The following is a 16,399-nucleotide window of genomic DNA, read 5'->3' as shown; positions in this document are numbered from 1 at the left end:
TGACATCCCAGATTAAGTGGATAGCCTATTGTGGAAGCTCAAAGCCACTCAAGCAGCAGTGCCAATGGTGAGGCAGGCATATATCAAGCTAGATGAAGCCTTGTCTGCAGAGCAGTGAAATAGCTGGCAAATGCAAGAGATTTGTGCACTGCATGATCACATGGATGACCCATCTGCCATGGACATCTTCAAAGTTCAATTAAGGGTGGGTATGGTGTCTGCATTTTTGGATACATGCAAAATACTTACATATCTCAAGAAGCACCAACAGTCCATGCAATTGAACTAGAGTTATTGGAGAAACCCAGACCCAGCAGAAGCCTACATGGAGCAGCTAGTTGGCTAGCATGTGGTTTATGCTTAGAAGAGGCCATAACCTCACTTCACATGGACAGACAGGATGTTGGGGAACAGGCATTGGAATTGAAAAAATTGGCTATGGCATGCCATGCTGATCACATTGCATCCAAACAATTGGGTTTTATCACAGATGCTGCAATTTACTTGAAGCTGCACCTTGAAGTGGGATCCAATGCATCTGCAGGCAAATCCATACAGCAGACTGCATTTCTCAATGCAAATTCAGACCAGGAATATGCTTTGGATGATGGTTGGCTGGATGACATGGGGGATGAGTTGCCAGCTTCAGATGGAACCCCAGCAGGACTGCAGGACAAATTGCCACTTCCATCCACTCTTGGCATTGACACATGTTGAACTTGAGGGCTTCAAAATCTTGCAGAAATGGAGCTGAAGCTTCACACAGGTCAAGCTAATGATGTGCTACATGGCCTTCATCTTACATTGGCAGACAAGGTGGTTGTCTTTTGGGGGGTGGTGTGGACAGCTAAGAGCTATTCTACTAAAATGCAGGCCTGGGATATGATTTGCACTATCAATGTCTCAGTTAACAAACAGGCCAAGATTTATAGTTGATGCAGAGATGCAATGGTTGCACTCGGGGTGGGTGCAGATATCTTAGGACATTATCTTATCTAGAGCTGCATAAAGAAGACCTTGCTGTGCAGACAGTGGCCTTCTCCCAAAATGCACATGAGCACCACAGAACCCATCTTCCATGGTTTTGGTCAATTGATGTCTCATGGGACAGAGAATCAAAGAGTTGGATGTCTGAATGTATGTTGCCCTTCCCATTTAACAGTGCTGAAAGATTGATGAATTTGCTTCAATTAGTTTATCACATTCATTGGCTGTGAGCAAAATCAGTCAAAGAGTGTTGGGAAGAAGAGGAAGAGCTTGTAAAAGCAGAGTTCCAATGGGCTATAAGTTTCTTCAGATTTCAAGCAAAAGAATGGCACAAGATACAGATGGGAAGCAGTGACATTGGAGCTCCAGGGGTGTGGTGTTATGCAGTGAGGCAGTGGGCAATGTATTCGAGGTTGGCAGAGCATGCCAAGTGCAAATGGCAGGCCATGAATGTGACTGATATTCAGTTTTTCCTGGATGAGGATTTGTAGTTAAATGTTAACTCAATGTGAACCTGCAGTTTCCATCCCCCACCCTTGCATTCTGCCCTGTACCTGATGAGCAGGTCAGCAGGTAATTTGCAGGAGACATCCAGTGGCAAGCTAGCCCATTCTCTCACCCTCAGCATATTTGATTTCCATCATGGACATGTCTGGTCTGACATGGGTATGCATATCATTTGTCTTGAAAGGCTCATGTGTCTGTGGGCTGCAATGACCAGCAACTAACTGAAACATTTATCTGCTCATTTGCCAAGGTTCTGCCTATCCAAATAGCTTCCATCTATTGGGATCCATCAACTGCTGTTTTAGCAGAATGAGATCTCATTTTTTAAGCCCCAAGTGAGCATTTGCATATCGCAAAGTCCACTCATTTGCTTAAGCTTCCATCTATTGGGATACATCAGCAGCTGTTTTAGTAGAGTGAGATTTTGGCTGTCTAGCCATTATCTTCTTTTTCTCACTCTGAAATAATGGTTGTATTTACAATGAAGCTGTAGTGGTCAATTAAAATGTGAAATGTAACCACAACATCATATATACTGTGGGGGTGTAGCATTATAGATGACCTTGTTCATCCTGCTGTCCTATCCACCCTTGTCTCATCTTCCAGCAGGCCAAAGAGATCAATGAGGTGTTTGCCCACTGGTCATCCACATACCTGAATGCACAGAGCCTCAAGCTCCCAAGCCATCATATCCAACCTCTGCTCAGTCTCATCCTGATGTACTTGGAAATCCAACATTCAATCTTTGTAGTACTGGTGGTGGGCCTTGGCATTGAGGAGTTTGCATTCCAAGTCTCAGATTCACTCTTTGAATGCATTGGAGGTTGCTGATGCCTCGGTGATTGGGGTGCAGATGTGTGGCAGTGTGCTGGGAGTTGCAGCAATTGGGAGTTGGATGGGTGCTGGTGTTGTTTGCATGGGCATCTGTGTCAAATACAAGGGTTAATGATCACACTTAGTGATAATGTGGAGTGATTACACATACCTGGTACCATATATTCCATTCCCACCTGCACAACAGATGGGCCAGCATCAATGATCAATTCCACTTGTACAGCAGCTGGGATTGGGCAGGAGTCCTTGCATTTGAATGCAGGGATACAAATCTCTGAATAAAATTTGAGTCAGTGGTAATGGCCTGGAAATTGAGCACTTACTGAGTGGAGATCCCTCTGTGATCATTTCTCCCTGGTTGGCAGACCCAATGCCAGCATTGATGGCTTTAGAAGCCATCGAAACATGTCACTTTGAGGGATGTTCCATCTGTATTTGTGTTTCTGGGGCATCCACAATTGGGGACAGACTTTGAGCTCATTTTTTGGTCCTGGCTTGTGATGGATTCTGTTGAGTTGGAGTGGGAATGCTGTGATTGGCATGGCTGCATTGAATCTTGTGACAATCACAAGGGATGCACAATTTTCCAGGGTTCTTCTCACATTTGACTTTGCACCTGATGCACAACTTGCAGGCATCAGGGTTGGGGGGAGGAGTTGTTCTCACAGCAGTTGCAGCATGGCCATATAGTCCATCCAATGGTGGATGAGGCTTGCATTTTGATTTGCCTTGAGTGGGAATGTCATCTTTTTTGTCGGTTTCCATCATTACCTGCTTCCTAGGATGGGATCAACCTCTGGATTGATGGGACTTCAGTGTCATGGCCACTTTGCACTTCTGCCTCCCTTGCACTGGTTCTTCCTTGTCCTCCTCCTTTTCTGGCACCTCATCTTCACCCTCATTGTCCACTTCCATCCTGCATGAGCTCTCAGCTACCATCTGCTCAACCTCTGCCTTGGTAGCATTCTGTTTTCCTTTGTCATTCTGAGGCATTTTGGTCTCATGAGCAGGTGGTGGTGGTGTCAGCAGAAGATGTGGCATAGGGAGGCCCAAGCAGTGGTAGTCATATCAGTTCTTGACAATGTTGAGCTACTTGTGGTTGGCAATGTCAGTTTTGGCAGGGGAGAGGGTGGTCTTCCACTCAGGCCATGGGTGGTTGATCAAGCTAATGTCTTCATGCCACTTTAAGAACATGTCCATGCCAATGAGGGTCATGGGAACCTCATCCATCCTAGTGATGAGGTTGTCAAGAATGCATTCTGGAGTTATGGTAGCCTCCCAGAGTTTCTCCCTGTCCCTTGGAATTAAATTCTGATGTCACTATGCCTACCAATTACCATACCATAAATTTTCTGCACTGTTGTTTTCCACCTCAGTGACTACTTCATACACTGAGGAGGGTATAGCTAGATTCCCACTCATTTACTTGGTACTGACATAGTGTGGAGACTCATACCTCCATTAGGTTATGAGCCCCACCGTCACACTCTAATTCTGAAAGAGTTATTACACAGCAAGAATACCCACTATGGTGAAAGACGATCATTCCTTACAAGTCCCAACCCTAAATGTGGATGGAAGCAACTGGTTATATTACAAGGCTTGGGTTGAATGGGCTGTCAGCTTGAAAGGGCTGATTGGACACCTGACTGGCTTGGATGCGAAACCAGAGGACCCTTCAGTGGGAAAAGACTCCTCCTGGAAGCCCACAGCCACTGAGCAAAAACTTGTCAGTGAATACCCAGAAAAACTCCAGCAATGGGCAAAGGATGACAGATATGTCAAGCAAGTGATCACTGTGTCACTCCCAGAATCATTGTTCCTTTGAGTTCTGAAGGAAGAGACTGCAAAGAGTGTGTGGGGTGTCCTCACTGATCTTTTCCAAAACCACTCTCACATTGTCACAATCAATCTTCAGAGAAAACTCCAAGAATCCTGCTGTGCAGAAAAAGGCAATGTCCATGCTCACTTTGAGAAGATGCATGCACTGTGTGAACAACTTGCTGCACTTGGACAATCTATCACAGACAATGACTTTGCAGCAATCATTCTCAGTTCACTTCCTGCTTCATATGACTCCAACCTTGCAGCTATGACATCTTCAGCCCTAGTCATGCAAAAGGACCTATCTCTGGACTTTATAATCAAAGTAATTTCTGATGAATATGATAGGCACAAAACACAGACAAAGAGAGGGAATTCTGGAAACTCTGGAAATTCCAAAGATGCAGCCTATTCAGCAAAGGATGGAAAGAAGTCTACTTGTGAAAATTGCAGAAAGAAAGGTCATATGAAAGAGCAATGCTGGGAAGAGGGTGGCAGAAGAGCTGGGCAAGCACCCAAGTGGTTCCAGAACAAGGGAAAAGGGAAAAAGAAGGAGAAAGGCTCTGGAAAAGCAGCCACTGCAGCCAGTGCATCAGCCAGCTCGAGCACACAGACCAGTGCTGACTCCAAACCCAATGGAGTTTGGCTAGTGCACCCACAGGATGATGATTGGCTAACAGAAATCATGGAGGAAGAAATTCCAAACCCCCAGGATATTGTTATTGACAAAGAAGATGCATATATGAACACCTTTGATCATGCTCTGCTTGCAGGCAAAAGCCTAAATTCTGCAGAGGAGACCATCCTGTTTGACTCTGGCACTTCACATCATATGTCCTCCTACCACAGCAAATTCCTAGACTACAAGCCAATTATTCCCAAAGCTATTACCACTGCTGACAATCACACCTTCCATGCCATCAAGAAAGGCAATCTTGCAATCTCACTCCCAAACAGCACTGTGCAAACCCACATTCAACTCAAGGACATGCTCGATGCCCCCAAGATGGGAACTATGCTTGTTTCTGTTAGCAAACTTGACATTGCTGGGTATGCAGCATTATTCTGAGACAAGCATTGTCATATTTTTGACACTCAAAAAAAGAAAGTAGCCAAAATTCTGATGCAAAAAGGGCTCTACTGCCTCAAATGAGCTTGTCATGCCTTTGCAGGCCTAGCTAAGGCCATGGAATCCCTCACCATGGAGGAGATACATGTCAGGCTCAACCATATCACTCCTGAAGCCATCTGGTGCATGCTCAAGGATGGCACAATCACCAGAATTAAACTGGACAAAGTGCATTCCACCATGGGTGCATGCAATTCATGTGAATATGCCAAAGCAACTCAGAAACCCATCAGGAAGGAGCATTGTCACACACCAAAGGTGTTTGGTGAGGTGGACATGGATACAGCTGATGAATGGAGATGAAGACCATAGCCCTCATGCAAAGAAGGACAGCCAGGAATGTTGGCAGTCATCCCTTGCACAAGAACAAGTCATCAGTGCCAGAGAAAAAGAAAGGGAGTGAGTTAAGTGCTGGCTAAAGTTCTGAAGTGCCCGTGTATGGCATTCTGGTTTTCAACATATCTCCACCATTTCTGCAGATACAGAGACCATTCCCACACTCGCTTGTAGTGCTCAGCCACATGATCTTACCTTCCAAAATTGGAAAGGATTTGCACACTCCACACATTTCTACAGCACTCCCTCCAAAAGATGCTCATTTCACTAACTTCTTCTGATATGGCCACCTCTACATCAATCATTTTGCTTGTCCCCTTTGCTAGGGACCATGGCTACATATATCTACCAGGAGTTCCTACCAGCTTCCATCCTGAAGCATCCTGGTACATCCCACCCTTGTCTGTGCCCTCTCAGCCCATCCAACTTGGACAGTGTGTTCTTTTTGTCAGTATGACCTCTAGGAGGATGTTCTTTGGTCGCCTCAGGTCTGTCATTTGCTTGGAAAGGTCTTATGTGGTTGTTTCAGTCTCTCCAGTCCAAGAAGCATATGGATCCTTCTTCCCTGCTCCCTGCAATGTCTTCATACTGGTCTCATCCATCATTCTTCCAAGATTGCAACAGCTACAGTATAATCTACTGTTCTCCACTCTCCCTGGTTGCATCCATGACGAGTATGATGCACATCTTGCCTCCTTGTTGCAAGATACAGCAGAAGACACTCCCCCTTCATCCTCTCTTCCAACAGAGCCTCATTCATGAAGTTTTTATTTGCTTCCCTGAGAGGATGGTTTGGGGGGGAAAGTTGTGATCCCCTATGCTCCTGTCACCCCACAGACCCCCAAAGCTTGACCCCTGTTGACATCTGACTCACCCTGTCCACTTTTGGATGTACTATATTGGCATCAGATCAGCGCTGCCTCTCTGTCATCCCACCTTGGCCTAGATATGATCTCTTTAAGATGTGACATGCACAGCCTCCCCCTAATGCAATTCCAGTGTGCTTTCTTGGTTCCTGACATTGCTTGACTCATACTTTGATGTTCTGACTGTCTTTGACTCACCTATTGCCAATACTTACCAATCTTTTGACTTTGCTTACTGATTCTTTGCTTTTTGGCTTGCTAATCCTTACCAATGCTTACCAATGCTTTCCAAGATGATTACCCATTGCTTACATTCCTTACTCATCAGTTACCAATCACTTACCAAGTGTTTGCACCTTGTTTTCCAAGGGCAACACCCCTGTACTGTATATAAATCACTGTACTTAGATAGCAAAAGAAAAGAAGACATCAGAGAGCCCCTCTTGCTTGCATTTTATCATCACTCAGTAATTCATTCAGCAGCTTCAATAGTTGAGACTTTATTAAGGGTCTAACTATCGTCTACCTCACTTATCCTTGTCTATCATCAATATACTTTGCTCCAAGCCCTCCCTGAGCTCAGTGCAGCTTAGGACATTGAATTAAGCCACCATCCATCCTCCTGTAGGCTGACAGCAGTCTACCCTATTGCTTTCTATCGCATTCTTGCTCCCTCTTTGTCAGGAGCACCCCCAACCCTCAGCACTTGTCCTTGAGTGTTGTAGCTCGCAAAAAACCACCCAAATCAAAGGTTCTACCATCTAGGTACTGCATAGGCACACCACCACTCACTCTTTTTGTCTTTTGTGTTGGTTTTGGTTGGTTTTCACCACTGAACCACACTTTGACTCACAGTGAGTCAAGTCCTGAACATGCTCAGAAAAAGACAGCAACCATAGCAATGAGGATGGGCAAGGTTGACTCCATTAAATTGGTGAAAAATGCTGATGGAGAGATTTGGATAGGAGAAATCACAGGCCTTAGCCAGGACCAACTACAAAAAATGGTTTGCATATTTTTGACTGCTCACTACCATGAGTGGCTGGAGTATTTAGTGTCCTCAATCTCTGATGAGTGCTATCAGGATTAGCATGTGGAAATCCCTCATCAGCAGTGCTGTTCAAGAATTTCAGTCATCATCAAGTGGAAATGATAGCAGCCCACCATCTTCCTGAAGGATTTACCTTCAACCATGACCCAAGTCACATGTGGATGACAACAGCTACCCAGCTGCTGTCCTTTTGGCACAAGCAACAGGAATCCCATCCAAATGATGTGTTTCAATTTCAGAAATGGATCAATCATTCTGGCAAGCTGCAGCCACCAGTGGATAGAACTTTGGTACCCCTCCAGGTTGTGAGGCAGCAGAAATACCAAAGACACCTGCCCCCAAATGCAAAAAGAATCCTGGAAGGAAAAATGTCAAGGGCAAGGGTAAAGTGTAGGAAGAGGGAGTGGCAGATGATAGTGTGGATGATAGCATGGACAACAGCATGGATGACAGTTTGGATGATCACAGCAAGGCTGAGGTGAGCAATGTTGGAACAGATGGTCCCTCCACTGAAAAGGTGCACCATGTGTGATTTTCATGCATGACAGATCAGCACTAATGCAATTCTGGTCTTCAGGTATCTGGCAGGAGGCAAAACCATGCCAAGACACCATTCCCTTCTCATTCCTGCTCACATCCCCCACCAGCTGATGGTTCCCATAGTAAGTGGCTCTCTGCACCTCCAGCCCATGCAAAGACCCCAGTGCATTGTCCATGAAATAAAGTGCTAACTGATGATAATGGGCAGGAAAGCAACAGCCATGAATCCAATGATGAAGCTGATGAAGACACTTATTTGCCCACCCTATCCAATTCAAAGAAATCAGCAACATCCCTGAATAGTGAGCTTCCTGCTGTAACTTGTATTTGCAGCAAACCCTGATCTGCACTCAGGGAATGAGTACACAACTGAACTACAGGACCACTCAGAATATGCAGATGAAGATGGATTGGAGAGCATTCCTTTCACTGACCACCCAACTGAGGTCAGTCATGTTGAATCAGCTGTTATGGCTAACAAGTTTGCACTGAATATTAAGCAGGCTCTGTCAGAATCAAGTGAGCCAGACATGAATCAACATCAACCTGGGGCCAAATACTCATCCAAGTCCAACTGTAATGGATCTGTGACTGCAAATGCAACATCCACAAATGTGAAACAGGGTGTCCCTGGGAGCACCTGGAAATCACCTCATGTCAGAAAGGCCCCTGCAAGGCCAGATGCAGATGTTCCATCTCCTGATGCAAAGAGATTGTGCAAGCAAACAGGCAGCAATCAGAAGCAGAAGTAGTTGTTGAATCCCTCAAACAGTCAGAGCAGAAACCTTTTTTGGAACTTGTGTACAGTCTATAGAGGGCTTAGGCTAGTGTGACACATTAGAATACAAGTGTATGCCATGTATGGTAGCTCATGACACCATGGTGGTTGTGAGAGGTGTCTTTGATATCAGAGAGAGGGATAGTTAAGCAGGATGGTTGAGCAAGACAATTGAGTGGAGAGCTGAGTGGGACAGGTCTATGTATTGGCATGTGGAAGTGACTGGTAGTTATCTATGTAGGGAGATATTGCTGCTCATCTCCCATGTATTGCTGTTACCCAAAATTTGGCTCTGTCCACCATTGTCCAACCTTGCTTCCCATGGTGTGAATGATATTCTCACCATTGTTCCTACAAGTTTAAATCTTGATTGATCATCAACCTATCAGTGAACCCATCATTGTTGAATATGTCCACCAAACAGTCCCACCAAGTTCATTTCTGTCATCAAGGTGAGGTTATCTTCATTGTTGGATCCAGTGACCTAAGCCATCCACAGCTAATGTAAGACCAATCAAGCCAAGGCAATCTAGCTCCTGCATGAAGCAGTCTAAACATCTGGAGGAGACACTAGTACAACTGTGTGAGTTGTGAGAGCCAACCTCTCCACCAATTGTCTCAAGTGGAAGGGCAGATATGGCAGGGTCAAACATGGATATTGTGGCTGGTGAGTGAACATGATTTCTCTCCAAGCTAAACAACAAATGTTCTTTTGCTATAGATTCATGTAAAAGCTTGCTGGATCAGTTCCTGCAGGAAAGGGAGCCAACCACTCTGGCAGAGGGCAGAATTGCAGCTGGTGTGAGTCAAAGTGTGGTTCAGTGGTGAAAACCAACCAAAACCAACACAAAAGACAAAAAGAGTGAGTGGTGGTGTGCCTATGCAGTACCTAGATGGTAGAACCTTTGATTTGGGTGGTTTTTTGCGAGCTACAACACTCAAGGACAAGTGCTGAGGGTTGGGGGTGCTCCTGACAAAGAGGGAGCAAGAATGCGATAGAAAGCAATAGGGTAGACTGCTGTCAGCCTACAGGAGGATGGATGGTGGCTTAATTCAATGTCCTAAGCTGCACTGAGCTCAGGGAGGGCTTGGAGCAAAGTATATTGATGATAGACAAGGATAAGTGAGGTAGACGATAGTTAGACCCTTAATAAAGTCTCAACTATTGAAGCTGCTGAATGAATTACTGAGTGATGATAAAATGCAAGCAAGAGGGGCTCTCTGATGTCTTCTTTTCTTTTGCTATCTAAGTACAGTGATTTATATACAGTACAGGGGTGTTGCCCTTGGAAAACAAGGTGCAAACACTTGGTAAGTGATTGGTAACTGATGAGTAAGGAATGTAAGCAATGGGTAATCATCTTGGAAAGCATTGGTAAGCATTGGTAAGGATTAGCAAGCCAAAAAGCAAAGAATCAGTAAGCAAAGTCAAAAGATTGGTAAGTATTGGCAATAGGTGAGTCAAAGACAGTCAGAACATCAAAGTATGAGTCAAGCAATGTCAGGAACCAAGAAAGCACACTGGAATTGCATTAGGGGGAGGCTGTGCATGTCACATCTTAAAGAGATCATATCTAGGCCAAGGTGGGATGACAGAGAGGCAGCGCTGATCTGATGCCAATATAGTACATCCAAAAGTGGACAGGGTGAGTCAGATGTCAACAGGGGTCAAGCTTTGGGGGTCTGTGGGGTGACAGGAGCATAGGGGATCACAACTTTCCCCCCCAAACCATCCTCTCAGGGAAGCAAATAAAAACTTCATGAATGAGGCTCTGTTGGAAGAGAGGATGAAGGGGGAGTGTCTTCTGCTGTATCTTGCAACAAGGAGGCAAGATGTGCATCATACTCGTCATGGATGCAACCAGGGAGAGTGGAGAACAGTAGATTATACTGTAGCTGTTGCAATCTTGGAAGAATGATGGATGAGACCAGTATGAAGACATTGCAGGGAGCAGGGAAGAAGGATCCATATGCTTCTTGGACTGGAGAGACTGAAACAACCACATAAGACCTTTCCAAGCAAATGACAGACCTGAGGCGACCAAAGAACATCCTCCTAGAGGTCATACTGACAAAAAGAACACACTGTCCAAGTTGGATGGGCTGAGAGGGCACAGACAAGGGTGGGATGTACCAGGATGCTTCAGGATGGAAGCTGGTAGGAACTCCTGGTAGATATATGTAGCCATGGTCCCTAGCAAAGGGGACAAGCAAAATGATTGATGTAGAGGTGGCCATATCAGAAGAAGTTAGTGAAATGAGCATCTTTTGGAGGGAGTGCTGTAGAAATGTGTGGAGTGTGCAAATCCTTTCCAATTTTGGAAGGTAAGATCATGTGGCTGAGCACTACAAGCGAGTGTGGGAATGGTCTCTGTATCTGCAGAAATGGTGGAGATATGTTGAAAACCAGAATGCCATACACGGGCACTTCAGAACTTTAGCCAGCACTTAACTCACTCCCTTTCTTTTTCTCTGGCACTGATGACTTGTTCTTGTGCAAGGGATGACTGCCAACATTCCTGGCTGTCCTTCTTTGCATGAGGGCTATGGTCTTCATCTCCATTCATCAGCTGTATCCATGTCCACCTCACCAAACACCTTTGGTGTGTGACACCAGTGAGTTGGCACAATTGCCCTTCAAGCTAACAAACAAACTAATTTTCTAGTAATAGATCCACACAACACCTTGATGAATTGGTTCCTGAATGAATGGGAACCAACTGCTCCCCCAGCAGATGGTATGAATGTGGATCTACTCAAGCAATTGCTGAATGCATGGGAACCATCAGCACCACCAGTCACACACAAGAAATTAAACAGGATGGATGGGTCTTCAACACTTGCACAAGACATTACTATGCAGGTCAATTTTCTGGCAGACTTGCAGAATGTGTGGGAACTGTCTCCTCTGCCCATCACCTGCAAATCATCAAATCTGAGGGACTGATCTCTTCAACCTGATTCTCTGACTAACCTGCTTGCTCAATTGCAAGATATGAGGGAACCAATGCCTCCCCCACTCATTTCAAATGTACCCATCAAATCTTTTGACTTGGCAGCAGATGAGGACAATGGCACAAACTGTTTGACTTTTGGCATGCCCAAACGATCAGAGATGAGGGATCTTTTCAAAGAAATATACAACAGTGAGCATTTATTTGGTTCTATTCATGTGATCAGTGATATCCATCGATTATGTAGGTGAACTTCCATCCACACAGCAATCTCTTCAAATGGAACAATGGGGATTGGCACCTGTTCTGCATTGTGATCAAGGTATGGGCATGAACTTAATCTGATACACCTTTGACATTGATAATTTTAGTCCTGCATGCCTTACATGCTGCAGTATCTCACTACCATGGAAACACCACTCCCAGTGACATGCTGTTCAATCCCACCCTCAATAGGCACCTTGTGCAGGCTGCAAATGTCATTGTGAGAGAATTGTGCACAGCTGCAAGGGACCAGTATGGTGCAGCCTCTCAGGGCCTTTCACTTGTCAATATGCTCAATTTGATGGAAGTCATTCATTATCCATGTTCTGCCTTTGAAAATTGTCCCAAGCCATTCATCACCAGCCAATCACACCCATCTCACCAGTCTGCAGTAGAGATGGGTATCCTCTACTTGGCAGGCCAGATCGAGGTGGCCTCTGTACATCTGAAGCAGACTGCCAATATCACAGGATGGCCCACACATTGGTTTGCAAACCCAGCAATGGACTTGGTAGGTTTTACATCAATTTTTCACAATGTGGGACTGATACATAATTCCTTAAGAATCAGCTTAATAGCTTGATTCTGGTGATGGTGTTGCATGCCAGTTATACTCCTCCCCTCCTGGCATGCTACCATGCATACCTCAGACACCAAGATGATGAGGTTAGCTTCCACAATCAAATGCAGCTAATTCCCCTTAGTGCATTTTGCATAACCAACAATATCAGTGCCATTGTCCTGCATTGGACCCCACACACACAGCTGATCCCAATTCTGGCTTTGCAGTCCCTTGGTGGCTATATCATTCTGAGGAATACACAGTGGATTCCCAAAGATTGCAAGGCAAGGGATTGTTTTCTGTGGCCTGGGATTTTTTTAAGGTATGCTGCTTATTCTTGTCACTGCAAATAGTTGATGATGGCCCAGGGCTTATGGCCATTGCCTGAGGTGCCAATTGCAGTCCATCTCAATGGCCATATTGAGGAGCAGGTAAACTACTGCATCAAAAATATTCAGAAATATGCTGATGTTGTCAATGGTTGGGGTTGACAAATTGACCATTTCTACACTAGGTGGTGGGCATTGCACAGGTTGTTGGGCATGCCACTGTGAGTCAAAGTGAGGTTCAGTGGTGAAAACCAACCAAAACCAACACAAAAGACAATGAAAGCGAGTGGTGGTGTGCCTATGCGGTACCTAGATGGTAGAACCTGTTCTTTGGGAGGGTTTTTGCAAGCTACAACACTCAAAGATGAGTGCTGAGGGTTGGGGGTGCTCCTGATGAAGACGGAGCAAGAATGTGATAGAAAGCGATAGGGTAGACCACTGTCAGCCTACAGAAGGATGGATGGTGACTTAATTCAATGTCCTAAGCTGTACTGAGCTCAGGGAGGGCTTGGAGTGAAGTATATGGATGATAGATGATGATAAGCGAAGTAGATGATAGCTAGACCCTTAATAAAGTCTCAACTATCAAAGCTGATGAATGATTTACTGAGAGATGATAAATTGCAAGCAAGAGGGGCTCTCTGATGTCTTCTTTTTTTTTTGCTACCTAAGTACAGTGACTTATATACAGTACAGGGGCATTGCCTATGGAAAACAAGGTGCAAACACTTGGTAAGTGATTGGTAACTGATGAGTAAGGAATGTAAGCAATGGGTAATCATCTTGGAAAGCATTGGTAAGCATTGGTAAGGATAAGTAAGCCAAAAAGCAAAGAATCAGTAAGCAAAGTCAAAAGATTGGTAAGTATTGGCAACAGGTGAGTCAAAGACAGTCAGAATGTCACAGTATGAGTCAAGCAATGTCAGGAACTGGGAAAGTGCACTGGAATCACATTAGGGGGAGGCTGTGCATGTCACATCTCAAAGAGATCACTTCTAGGCCAAAGTGGGATGACAGAGAGGCAGTGCTGATCTGATGCTGATATAGTACATCCAAAAGCAGACAGGGTGAGTCAGATGTCAACAGGGGTCAAGCTTTGGGGGTCTGTGGGGTGACAGGAGCATAGGGGATTGCAACTTTCCCCCCCAAACCATCCTCTCAGTGAAGCAAATAAAAACTTCATGAATGAGGCTCTGTTGGAAGAGAGGATGAAGGGGGAGTGTCTTCTGCTGTATCTTGCAACAAGGAGGCAAGATGTGCATCATACTCATCATGGATGTGATCAGGGAGAGTGGAGAACAGTAGATTATACTGTAGCTGTCACAATTTTGGAAGAATGACAGATGAGACTGGTATGAAGATGTTGCAGGGGGCAGGGAGGAAGGATCCATATGCTTCTTGGACTGGAGAGACTGAAACAACCACATAAGACCTTTCCAAGCAAATGACAGACCTGAGGCGACCAAAGAACATCCTCCTGGAGGTCATACTGACAAAAAGAACACACTGTCCAAGCTGGATGGGCTGAGAGGGGGCAGATGAGGGTGGGATGTACCAGGATGCTTCAGGACAGAAGCTGGTAGGAACTCCTGGTAGATATATGTAGCCATGGTCCCTAGCAAAGGGGACAAGAAAAATGACTGATGTGGAGGCAGCCATATCAGAAGAATTAGTGAAATGAGCATCTTTTGGAGGGAGTGCTGTAGAAACGTGTGGAGTGTGCAAATCCTTTCCAATCTCGGAAGGTAGGATCACATGGCTGAGCACTACAAGCGAGTGTGGGAATGGTTTCAGTGTCTGCAGAATTGGTGGAGATATGTCAAAAACTGGAATGCCATACACAGGCGCTTAAGAATTTTATTGGCACTTAACTTGCCTCCTCCTTTTTCTTTGGCATCGACAACTTGTTCTTGTGTGAGGGATGACTGCTGACATTGCTGGCTGTCCTTCTTCGCATGAGGGCTATGGTCTTCACCTCCATTCATCAGCTACATCCATGTCCACCTCACCAAACACCTTTGGTGTGTGACACCACTTCAATAGTTTACATGTTTTTGACTGTGGAGTTGGTTGTATATACATTGCTATGAATGTCAATCATTTATGAGATACGACCCATTCACATGATGTCTGAACCCCCACCCATCCATGCAATGTCTGACAATCTGCCCATCTGCATGATGGCCTGAGTAGGTTTACTTTTTTTGCAGTTTATGATGCACACCCTTTAGCTCTGAGTACCTGCCTAATCTATGATGTCAAAGCACCCACCCATTTGCAAAATCTTGGCAACACCACCTGTCTGAAGTTCAAGAGCCAGCATATCCTAATAAAATACAAGATCTGCATTGCCTACTAAATCTTACATTAAATTTTGCAGCTTCAAATCAACAGTTCTCCAGTTGCAACTGGTATAGGTAGTAGGTCATCCACCCACAGTGATTGACACATGGGAACATGCACCAATTGATGTACATTGGCATGCATATAGTATGCCAGGCATGCTCTGTCACCATCTACAGCTCCCACCCCATGCTCCAATGCTGAACCTGAAAATGCAATGATTGTCCCTGGGTTGTAGTGCAGCTGCAGATTCAACATTGGAATGACAAAGTCCAAGGGTGGGTAGTCACCCATGGTTACCAGCATGTCATACCATGGATCCCATCCATTGATATCCCTGTGATAACAAGTTGCTCAATTCACCATCACGGACATGCTGCTATATGTGGAGCTCCATATTGGCAGTATGAAGCTCATATCTGAATCTGCCTGCTGTTCTGCCTGTTCACCAAGGCAGATCAATGCTTCCCTGCCATCTGCATACATTCACAGATGGATGACATGCAGGATTGCAGATAACAGGGCATTGGTGTTGGACATTTGGTCAACCCATTCCCTTGTAGAAGTGTTTTCCATCCTGGATTTGAGCAGCCATGAGGCTTCTGGGAAACCATTTTGGGGCTTCAAGACAGATGAGCACTTTATTCACAAGGCAAGAAATAATCACCCACCCCATGACCCTGTTGAAACCATGTGGGTGACAGGTTGATGGCACCTTTCAACTCAGCATTATTGCAGAAATATGACTTGTCCATCTGCCATGCCTGTGGGGAAGCCTTTATACTCTCCTGCAGTGGTTCCCTCAGAAGATGAAGGCAGTTCCATACATCAGCCTGCCATTCCATTAAGTCAGTAGAATATGAGATTCTGCATTCCCTTACCCTTCATTTTGGGCTGAGAGCATCCAGCAAATACCAAACATGGATGGTGTTTGAGTTGGTCACCAGAATGGATGGCTCAGTCACTTCTGTGTATCTCTCAGCAGCTTCTGCATTGCAGGTTTTTCCACCCCAATTTTTTCCTGACATTGACTGCAGAAAGATGAAAACTTCCATCACACCATTATGATGGACTTACTTGGGCAGCAATAGGCAT

General features: G+C 45.1%; 3 protein-coding genes across 3 annotated transcripts; 2 read left to right on the top strand and 1 right to left on the bottom strand.

The window, feature by feature from the left end:
- Positions 1-7,632: 7,632 nt before the first annotated feature.
- Positions 7,633-8,826, top strand: F5J12DRAFT_952083 (uncharacterized protein; the record flags this gene model as incomplete). The annotated part of the gene is made up of 5 exons (XM_051749822.1): positions 7,633-8,012; positions 8,112-8,196; positions 8,283-8,376; positions 8,408-8,520; positions 8,578-8,826. 5 exons carry the CDS (start codon positions 7,633-7,635, stop codon positions 8,824-8,826), a joined length of 921 nt encoding a protein of 306 aa, XP_051597768.1.
- A 2,241-nt stretch (positions 8,827-11,067) lies between these two features.
- On the top strand, positions 11,068-13,355 carry F5J12DRAFT_784643 (uncharacterized protein; the record flags this gene model as incomplete). Its single annotated transcript, XM_051743083.1, has 12 exons — positions 11,068-11,100; positions 11,139-11,177; positions 11,423-11,468; positions 11,519-11,590; positions 11,846-11,998; positions 12,054-12,128; positions 12,202-12,581; positions 12,635-12,736; positions 12,802-12,954; positions 12,986-13,063; positions 13,147-13,182; positions 13,275-13,355. The coding sequence occupies 12 exons, from the start codon at positions 11,068-11,070 to the stop codon at positions 13,353-13,355; spliced, it is 1,248 nt and encodes a 415-aa protein (XP_051597767.1).
- A 1,577-nt stretch (positions 13,356-14,932) lies between these two features.
- Positions 14,933-16,399, bottom strand: F5J12DRAFT_784642 (uncharacterized protein; the record flags this gene model as incomplete). The annotated part of the gene is made up of 8 exons (XM_051743082.1): positions 14,933-15,045; positions 15,233-15,287; positions 15,437-15,641; positions 15,678-15,773; positions 15,795-15,925; positions 15,976-16,137; positions 16,249-16,335; positions 16,382-16,399. 8 exons carry the CDS (start codon positions 16,397-16,399, stop codon positions 14,933-14,935), a joined length of 867 nt encoding a protein of 288 aa, XP_051597766.1.

Source organism: Pisolithus orientalis, assembly GCF_024613125.1.
Source record: "Pisolithus orientalis strain OTSU chromosome Unknown F5J12scaffold_27, whole genome shotgun sequence".
Taxonomy (NCBI): Eukaryota; Fungi; Basidiomycota; class Agaricomycetes; order Boletales; family Pisolithaceae; genus Pisolithus; species Pisolithus orientalis.
Note: the sequence above shows the minus strand (reverse complement) of the source record. Positions and strands in the feature narration are given on the sequence as shown.